The following is a 10,647-nucleotide window of genomic DNA, read 5'->3' on the forward strand; positions in this document are numbered from 1 at the left end:
CTTCAACATAATCTGTTCGCTGCTTCCAATGATCAGTCACAACAGCAGATTCTTTCGGTTGACAGTCAAGGCTAAACCAGTAGTAAATTAGTACACATTTATAATGATTTTATTTTAATAATCGTAATAAAAGCTTATAGATTTGGCACTAATTAGATAAATGCCTAATGATCTTGAAAATTACTCTGGTTTGAAATATATTACTAACAGAAACTTTGTTGTTGGCTGATTTTGGAAATCAGAACATTAGAAACGGATGGCTTCGCGTGTTTTTACAGTTCTGTAAACTGTTCAAGCGAATATAAAGTTGCTAAAATCTATACTATTGATAACTTCCCGATTTCCCTCTAATTCCGGGGGTCGAATTCGTTCTTATTGCGTAAGTTTGCGACGAAAATATTCCGCGGGTCGAATATTTGTGACGAGTTTAATAGCAAACATAACGTTACAATAGTATAATCACTGAAACGCTACAGTGTCGAACGCATGTTACAAATGAACACTGAAACGGTAGGCACATCAAACTTCAAAAAAAGTTAAGTCCGCCACCAGATTGTCTTATAAAAATATATATAGTTTCAACGCCTTAGCGTTGCGGGAAAACGTTCAGACTTTATTGTATCATCCTATTGTACGATCTGCCATAAAATTACGAAAACATCAATATTTAACCCCGAATTATAATAGAGCACATTAAGGGATGGGTCCAGAAATGAGCAGATAAGGTATAGTTGGATAAATATAATTCCTGTAATATTTCCTTTATTATGTTTGGTTTGTATCTATTATCCAAATTAGAACAGGTCATTTAAAGGCATAATATTTGACGTTGAAAGCTAATAAATCAGATTTAGAAAGCAGAAATAGGATTGTAAATGCTCTGAGTGGCTTCTGAGTGTTTGAGGAGGGACTGCCTTAAGGCATGCGTAATGGAGTCTCACTTTGCACTGACATTTGCAGCGTTGAGTTTTGATTGGCCCTGATTTGGGGCTGCTCATGGGCTCATTCAACTGTTAAGCACCACCCCGTCCCTCTAAAGGAGATTATAATGCAAGAGACCCCCTTTTACAACAAACAGAAATTTGTAATTTTTTTTTTTAGTATTTTTTTTAAAACCTCTCCGGTTTTTAGGGGGAATCTCACCCTGGAGCGGTGCGCTATGCTCTCACACGCCGACCTCCTGGACGCCCGGCTGGGTGAGTATCCGAGCTAAACTCCGCTCTCCTCAAAAAAACCTCTCTCCAAGAACGTGTCACTCGGGGCTGCAAGATAACAGCTTTCGTTCACAGGCTCCTCGTTACTCCGCTTTAATGCAGCGAAAATTAGTTAATTCTATCTAAAATTAATTATTTTAGTTTCAAATTACTGCAATAATTTGATTTAGAATCAATCTAAGGGAGTCGCATTTGCTGTTTGAGTTGGGGGAATCTATCACTGATGTTAACAACTGATAGAAAGTTTTTTTTTCTCCTTCCCCACATCTGTCTGTTTCTTTTATTTTTGGATTTCTACCTGATTTGTGTTTGTTTTTGCTATGTTTTGTTTATTAGGAATGAAGGATGCCGCGGCTGAATTGCTCGTGCACCGGGAGGCGGTGAAGTGTCGGATGGGACCCGGTGGCTCCGATTCGGGCCACCCAGGCGACTGTCCACCGGGCTCAGACACGGTGGAAGGAGCGACCCTGCTACCGGGAGAAAGCATCGCCTCGGCCGGATCGAACACGGGAGGCGGCGGCGGCGGCAGCGGCGGCGGCTCGGGCAGCGGCAAAGACACTGACAAGCAGCAGCAACAACAACAACAGCAGCAGCAGCAGAGCCAACAGAAACAGAAGAGGCACAGGACGCGCTTCACCCCAGCCCAGCTCAACGAACTGGAGCGCAGCTTCGCCAAGACACACTACCCGGACATCTTCATGAGGGAGGAATTGGCTCTGCGAATCGGGCTCACCGAGTCCAGGGTACAGGTAAGAAACAAGGCGACAAAACACAGCGGCGAACTGACCCATTTCCAAACGGGATAAAAGCGGCTCCCTTAAAGTTAACCTTAAAGAATATATTCAACAGATTTTGGATATTTCTAACAAATTCTGAAAGTTAGTATCAATAACTTCGAAAGTATCTTTTTTTTTGTACGACTGTCTCAAATGTTGCATGCAAGCATGCAAACGCAAAGAGTGAATGAAGGGGGGCATTTTAGGTTTCACTTTTAAACTGGATTCGATTTTTTAAAAAAAATCTAAGGTGTTAGATTTTCTTTCGCTTTCTTCGTAGACTCTGGTTAGTGACGAAATTAATCTATCGGTTGTTAATTCTGCATTGAGTGGATAAATGTGGAGACTTTCGGAAATGTTCAATATTAGGCAGGATAATTAGATCATCGGATGGATAAAGGTCTTTTGAACGAGCGGGTTGCATCCTGCAAACCTCAAGCGGTTAAAACTAAAAACGCGTAAAAATAAAAAGCAGCCCGTGCAATTCTGAAAAAACGCAGAACATAAGAGATGACAGGAGAATATGACAAGGTTTCGGGTTATTAACAACCCGTCATCAAGTCTGGATGAAGACTGGCTTTTGAAAGATAGAAGCTGAAAGGTATCCGGTCTCTGAACAAACACGGCATCAGGATTTGGGGAATCTTTCATTCAGTTCACACGCCATCCTCAATAATATCATCTAGCAGAGCATCAATTCAATGCACTCTCAATATATATATATATATAACCGTGAAATATAAGACATGAAATAGAATATGTGAAATGTAGGTGAGGTGAAATATAGGTGAGATCAGTCCATCAGGGGTATTGTAATACTAAAAACAATCATAAACCACAGGTAACTTTAAGGAATGATTGCTACATTATTCGTTCTTTATTCGGTATTACTTGGGTCTTTGTGAGTTGGCATTTGCAAAGCGGTTCTACTGTATATTTCGTTTATGATACTATCGCCAGGAATGAATTTTTTAATGATTTTAAAACTTTTATAAATATTCGAAGATGAAACGAGGGATGAGAGGCAAAGTTTCACGTAGACCTGGAGTAGCGTAAAAGCACGAAGCAAAACTAACAACTGACGTAAAATAAAATTGAAGTTTTAATTCTAACGATGTGACTCTTCTGAAAATGTATTTTAGAATTTGGAAAACGGTAGTTACGTTCATTGTGGAAAATTCTGATTAAATTGCCGGATAATTGTCATACAAAATAAAGGAAATCAGACAGAGTTCGAGTCCGTAAACGAAATTCAGCATTTTCTGAAGTTGCAGGATTTTCTAAAGATGCAGCCGGCATCTGGTTTAATTTTAAGATTTATGTCCGCGGTGTTAAGAATTACAGATACGCTCAAACCACTGCGGCTGCTAAATTAACGCAGGCCAGTGAAACTAATCTCAGTGCGCTGGGAACAGTGAGAGTAGAAGGAAATGCTGTTTTTTTCCCTTAAAGACGTGGAGGTTTGTGAGGTTTCCGGGTTTTGACGAACGGTATAATCAGTAAATCACGCGAAGCGGCTATCTGTAATTACTGCTGACACTGGACATTACATCGGCTGCCCAATGATTTAACATGAGAGCAATTCTAATCCGATGATAAAGCAGATAATGGAATGAGCAAAGAATTACACTTTGGACGTTTGCATGCAGAACACACCTAAAAAGTACGATATCCTTAAAAAAATTTATAGATGATAAATAAACATGACTCAAAACTTCTAGAGACTCTCGTTCGGTGAAGGGAAGATTGGATGTGAAATTTGAACAGGATTCCATTGTTTTAATTCGAGTGTTTACTGGAGAGAGAGAGAGAGAGAGAGAGAGAGAGAGAGAGAGAGAGAGAGAGAGAGAGAGAGAGAGAGAGAGAGAGAGAGAGAGAGAGAGAGAGAGAGAGAGAGAGAGAGAGAGAGAGAGAGAGAGAGAGAGAGAGAGAGAGAGAGAGAGAGAGAGAGAGAGAGAGAGAGAGAGAGAGAGAGAGAGAGAGAGAGTTTAATAATCTAAACAATCGGAGGCAGAGTCAGAAATGAAAACAATCAACATTTCGAATACAGACACAGAGCGGGATCGGCTAAACATGAATGGCTTATTATTGGATTACGTTTATGTTTGGGTCTGGAATTTAAAATTGAGGATTTGAATGAAGTTAAACATCACAAGACAGAAGTAAGTAGAATCATAGCGCATTTGATGTATTTTATTGCCCTAGACGTATTTAGTCCACAGGGACTGGTTATTGTCGATAACTTTGATATTTTATGGTTGGAACAGCGTTTTTAAAATACCACAGAGTATTCATAAATAGCTTGGAAGATTCGCAAGATTTCACAATTGAAAGTTTCCAATAACACATGTCTGTTCAAAATAAAATCAGTGAAATCTTAGCACAGACCTTGTAGAAAGAAATCAGGACGGCGGTGATTACATTATCCGTAGCTCAATGTTCAGTTTAAAATTAATTACAAGAATTTGTCTGAAGAATTAAAAATATGTCATTATCACTAAATCCGTAATTAGATTTAAACTTGAGGTGAAGATATGTCTATCACCTATCACAACAATTTTGGATAATATTTACAGCGAGATTTTAAATTATTGTAAGTTTAGAATTTGGGTAATCGCTATCTGACAGTGACGAATGTATTCATTTATTTAGGGGTTTTCTAATCTTTTGATCAGATTTACATAAAATATGAACATATTTTTAAATAATCAAGATATTTTGTTGAGATTTTTTTTCTCAAAACAGAGCATTTCGTTTGTTGGGAATATTGTACAGTTTAAAAAAAACCCAAATCCTACGTTTTTATATACTGTCCCGCTGAGTTACTCCTGCATTTTGTGTCTATCTTTTATATAAACGATCTTTATTTTAGTTCAATCTCCATCGTTATTGTTGTTTTTCATCACCGTTTAACGTTTGTCTTGCAGTTGGTCCCTGTCATCTCACACAAAAGGAGACATTATCGAACACTTATTCAATTTCCACAGACAACACATTACAACATAAATCACTTTTCGTTCCAGGGACCCGTTGAACAATAGCTTTCCCCGAGTCTCCCCCTCTCTTTCACGCACACACAAAAAAAAACCAGACAAGAAAACACACTTGTCTAACTTCACTCCATTTCCAACAGTACATTACGAAGAGAGCTTTATTACAATCTTCCATTCCAGCCTCGCCAATATCGAAATTTATTTATTCACTTAAAAATTTTCATCTGAACAATTACAAGTAGCCCGTTTCTGAATCATCTCTAGGCTGAAATAGTTTATTAAATGACAATGTGAAAATAATGCAAATCATGCAATAAAATACAATATAATCAGCATAATCATTAGTCTCCAGCATGTATTAATTAGCTTCCAATACTTTATTTACATAAAACCCATATCAGTGAAATAACCGCTGCACAGTGATCCTTGAGAATTCATCTTTTCTTCCTAATTACGTGTTTTAATTCTGCCTCTAACCTGCCGCTCTGTATAGTAGATATGCAATGCTTCGTCACCTGCCACATCTTAATAGGCGACAAGTTGGAAGTATTTTCCACTTTTCTAATGGAATGAGAAATTGCATTTTCTCTAACACTATTAAAGTGTAATGAATTTCGCTGGGATTTCACGGCTGGCTGGTCAGAATGAATCTGTGCTCCGAGCACATCCAGAGCTGGAGATTTCACACAAAATCCCCGCATTAATCATTGCCGATATTACAATGTCTTCATAAACCCACAGTTTCCTGCAAAATTTAACAGGCTAAATGCTATATTTTTAAAAAATGACCACATCCGTTAAAAATCGCCGAGTTACCTTCTCAGGATTGTAGGAAAGCGCAATAAAATAACAATATCCTTACAGAATGGCTTTCATTTAAAAAATAAAATGCTAGGCAGCACGGAAACTTATAATTTTCAATCATTTTTTCGGTCCATAACGATTTATTTTTATCGGTATCCTTCTGGAAGATGCTATTTTTAATGTGCATTTTTATTTCCTACAATAATATTTTATTTACTCTGAATTCTATTTCCCCCCTTTAATTTTGGTTAAAGTCTGTCGACCTTTCTCTCAACACCATTTGCATTATTATGATTAGCATTACTTATTATACGTTTGCTTCCAATCTATTTCACAGCTGTTGCAAAATGATCACAAATTAGCCCTGTGTAAAGAGTATGGATACTGTTGTCTTGCATCTATCTCTGGACGAAATCATTCTTACTTTCTAAGCAAAGGTATAAACAGCTCATATTTTAATCGTAAACCCTCGGGTCTTTGAAATGGATGGTCGGAATTGCCCGAGGATTAACAAGCAATGATTTAAGACGTACCTTCGCTTAGAAAATGCAGATTTATTCACCATTTGTTCGAGTATATTTTCCTTGAAATTTATTGCAATACGTCCATGGAAGTTAGAACGACATAGAACGTAGAACACAATACAGCACAGGAACAGGCCCTTCTGCCCACAATGTTTGTGGCGAACATGATGCCAAGACCAATCCTTACCTGCCTGTATATAATCCATATCCCTCCATTTCCTGCATATCCATGTGCCTACCTAAAAGCCACTTCACCACCAGCCCTAACACCGTTCCAGGCACTCTGTGAAAAAAAAATTCTCCTTTAAACTTTACTCCTTCTGATTTTGTTGCCGTCCCTTGCATATGGCCTTCACCGCGAACACACAATGAACAATCTCGGAATACATTAAACATCTTATGTGTCCTTAATTAACCCGTGGACTCTTTGCGAATGGCGATCGCATTCTGTGGAACCAACAGGATTCCAAAGCAAAGCCATTGAAAATAATATTAATTTACAGCATCTTGAGTTAATTTTATATCGGCGTGCTCTGAAGTGGAACTCCACGGACTAATGGGAAACAATTAATTATAAAGCAACTTGCGAAAGTTCTAAAAGTGTAAGCAATAGATGGCGAAGTGCTCTTGATTCAATTCAACCTGCTCTTTAAAGTGTTTCAACACTTCAAGACTTCCTGCATAAACGGACACATTACTTCCCCAGTACAACGTTTTTTCTACTCGTGGTTCCAGTCTGAAGAAGGGTCTCGACCCGAAACGTCACCCATTCCCTTTCTCCTAGATGCTGCCTGACCTGCTGAGTTACTCTAGCATTTTGTGATACCTTCGATTAATACCCTCTATGCGTATGAAGGCCTAAACAGACTACTACATGTCATATTACAATCTTGTTTCCCCATTCAAAGTACCCGATTCAATGCTTATCTGGAATGATAACACACTTTGGGTTTATTTATGGTGTTGATTTCCCTCCTCATTGAAAACGTCACCCTGGTCAGACAAGGAGGTTGCCCCTCCCCCTACCCCCTGTTACCCCACTTTAGATATTACCTTACTTCAGTCTGAAGAAGGGTCTCGACCCGAAACGTCACCCATTCCTTCTCCCCAGAGATGCTGCCTGACCCGCTGAGTTACTCCAGCATTTTGTGTCCACCTTCGATTTAAACCAGCATCAGCATTTTTTTTCCCTACACTACTACCTTCAGATACTTTTAAAGTGCGAGTTTCCTTTCTGGAGATGGTCCAGTGTTCCCGACCAGCCCACCTTCCCCCTTGTTCTATTTCATAGTTAGGGCATCGTTTGATTGAAAGATACAGTATGGAAACAGGTCCTGTTTCCACGAATCCACGCCAACCACCACTAATTCTATGTTTTTCTACTTTCTCTATCACCGCCTACACGCCAAAAGGGGCATAACTGAGCACCCGGACGAAACCCACGCGGTCACAGGGAGAAAGTGCAAACACCACAGAGAGACACAGCGCCCGTGGTCAGGATGGAACCCGCTCTCTGGCGCTACGACGCAGTATCTCTACTGCCTGCGCCACAGTGCCACCCGTCTTGCAGGCCTTCAGTGTGAAGAGACCAACATTTGGTTAACTCTTTCAGAAAAAAAAGGCACCCGATCACCCCCTCCATCCCGACCAACCCCCTTTCCTTGTGACCCGCCATTGAACTCGTGGTCAATCTCTACCAAGCCCCACTTTCGGGACATCGGGCCATTGGATCAGATCTATAGACAATAGACAATGGACAATAGGTGCAGGAGGAGGCCATTCGGCCCTTCGAGCCAGCACCGCCATTCAATGTGATCATGGCTGATCATTCTCAATCAGTACCCCGTTCCTGCCTTCTCCCCATACCCCCTGACTCCGCTATCCTTAAGAGCTCTATCTAGCTCTCTCTTGAATGCATCCAGAGAATTGTCCTCCACTGTCTTCTGAGGCAGAGAATTCCACAGATTCACAACTCTCTGACTATCTTTGGATATCCTAAGTTAAGCAGGCGTTGGCCTGGTCAGGACTTGAATGGGAGGGAGTGCGTATCAATGACAGGTGGACAGACACAAAATGCTGGAGTGACTCGGCGGGTCAGGCAGCATCTCTGGACAAATGGAATAGGTGACGTTTTGGGTCGGAACCTTTCCTCCATCATTAGGCTTCTGAACGGTCCTTCCTCCCGTAAGCGAGGGCACTCGCTGAGCGATTAACCTCCATCCCACATTGGACTTTGTCTATGGTGCTATGCTGAGAACTATATTCTGCACTCTGCATGTCCTCCTTTGGTCTACCCATTGTACTTGATTTTGACTCGATTGTATCTATTTGTGGCATGTCTGATCTGATGGGACAAAGCTTTTCACTGTACCTCGTTGTTTGCGACAATAAGGAACCTAAACCCGTGACGAAAAACAAGGAACTGCAGGAGCTGGTTTGCTCAAAGGGACACAGAGTGCTGGAGTAACTCGGCGGGTCAGGCAGAGTCTCTGAAGGACATGTAGTATAAGAAAATAACTGCAGATGCTGGTACAAATCGAAGGTATTTATTCACAAAATGCTGGAGTAACTCAGCAGGTCAGGCAGCATCTCATGAGAGAAGGAATGGAGTAACTCAGCAGGTCAGGCAGCATCTCAGGAGAGAAGGAATGGGTGACGTTTCAGGTCGAGACCCTTCTTCAGACTGAAGAAGAGTCTCGACCCGAAACGTCACCCATTCCTTCTCTCCTGAGATGCTGTCTGACCTGCTGAGTTACTCCAGCATTTTGTGAATAAATACCTCTGAAGAACATGGATCGGTGACATTTCAGGTTGAGTCGGGTCGTGTAAAAGAAACCTGCAGGCTTTTTTACCCAACCAGCCTGATATTGTCTCGACCCGAAACGTCACCTATTCCTTCTCTCCAGAGATGCTGCCTGACCCGCTGAGTTACTCCAGCTTTTCGTGTCTATCTGAGATGAGGAAAAACTTTTTCAGTCAGAGAGTTATGAATCCGTGGAATTCTCTGCCTCAGAAGGCAGTGGAGGCCAATTCTCTGAATGCATTCAAGAGAGAGCTAGATAGAGCTCTTAAGGATAGCAGAGTCAGGGGGTATGGGGAGAAGGCAGGAACAGGGTACTGATTGAGAATGATCAGCCATAATTACATTGAATGGCGGTGCTGGCTCGAAGGGCCGAATGGCCTCCTCCTGCACCGATTGTCTATTGTCTATTGTCTATCCAAACGAGTATCTGCAGTTCCTTCCTGCAATGAGTATAAGAAGATAACTGCAGATGTTGGTACAAATCGAAGGTATTTGTTCACATAATGCTGGAGTAACTCAGCAGGTCAGGCAGCATCTCAGGAGAGAAGGAATGGGTGACGTTTCGGGTCGAGACCCTTCTTCAGACTGGTGATATTGGTGTTTCTGCAATGATATTGGTGTTTCTCGCCCTCTGGGTTATTTCCTTGCTGACTGCGTTTCCCTTCTACCTTCTGCTTTCAGGTGTGGTTTCAGAACCGCCGCGCCAAGTGGAAGAAGCGCAAGAAGACCACCAATGTATTCCGCTCCCCTGGCACACTGCTGCCCACGCCAGGACTGCCCCAGTTCACAGGCGCCGGCATGGGCGACACCCTGTGCTCCTTTCACGCCAATGACACCCGTTGGGCCACGGCGGGCATGGGGGTGTCACAGTTGCAGCTGCCGCCGGCCCTGGGTCGGCAACAGGCCATGGCTCAGTCCCTGTCCCAGTGCAGCCTCGGCGGCCCCTCCAACTCCATGAGCCTCGCCAATAGCCTGGCCGGCGCGAACGGCGGCCTCCAGTCCCACCTCTACCAGCCCACTTTCCCAGGCATGGTGTCCGCCTCGCTGGCCGGCCCCGGCAACGTTACCGGCGGCTCGCCGCAGCTCTGCACATCCCCGGACAGCGACGTTTGGCGGGGGACCAGCATCGCCTCCCTGCGTCGCAAAGCGCTCGAGCACACAGTGTCCATGAGCTTCACCTAATCCAGCCGTCCCCCCCTTCTCTCCAACGTCTAGAAAACCAGGGAGTCGACTCAGGATACGAAACACGTCCTTCAGTAACCCACACGCAAAAGAGGAGGTGGGAGGGAGAGGGAGGGAGGGAGATTGGTCAAACTCTTAAAATATGAATAGGCCAGGAAAATGCTAGAGGCACGATTATGAATGGAGTCGGACCTCAAGAACTCCGATCAGTGGCGGTGATCTCGGTTATCTGCTGCCTCACCTTTCCCAACCACGTTTCCAGATCATAGAAACATAGAAACATAGAAAATAGGTGTAGGAGGAGGCCATTCGGCCCTTCGAGCCTGCACCGCCATTCAATATGATCATGGC

The 10,647-nt window shown here is 42.6% G+C and overlaps 1 protein-coding gene across 1 annotated transcript; it reads left to right on the forward strand.

Moving 5' to 3' along the window:
• The first annotated feature begins 1,060 nt into the window (after window positions 1–1,060).
• Window positions 1,061–10,388, forward strand: otpa (orthopedia homeobox a). The gene is made up of 3 exons (XM_078397104.1): window positions 1,061–1,196; window positions 1,551–1,963; window positions 9,796–10,388. The coding sequence occupies exons 1-3, from the start codon at window positions 1,160–1,162 to the stop codon at window positions 10,294–10,296; spliced, it is 951 nt and encodes a 316-aa protein (XP_078253230.1). The 5' UTR covers window positions 1,061–1,159; the 3' UTR covers window positions 10,297–10,388.
• The last annotated feature ends 259 nt before the right edge of the window (window positions 10,389–10,647 follow it).

Source organism: Rhinoraja longicauda, chromosome 3, assembly GCF_053455715.1.
Source record: "Rhinoraja longicauda isolate Sanriku21f chromosome 3, sRhiLon1.1, whole genome shotgun sequence".
Classification (NCBI taxonomy): Eukaryota; Metazoa; Chordata; class Chondrichthyes; order Rajiformes; family Arhynchobatidae; genus Rhinoraja; species Rhinoraja longicauda.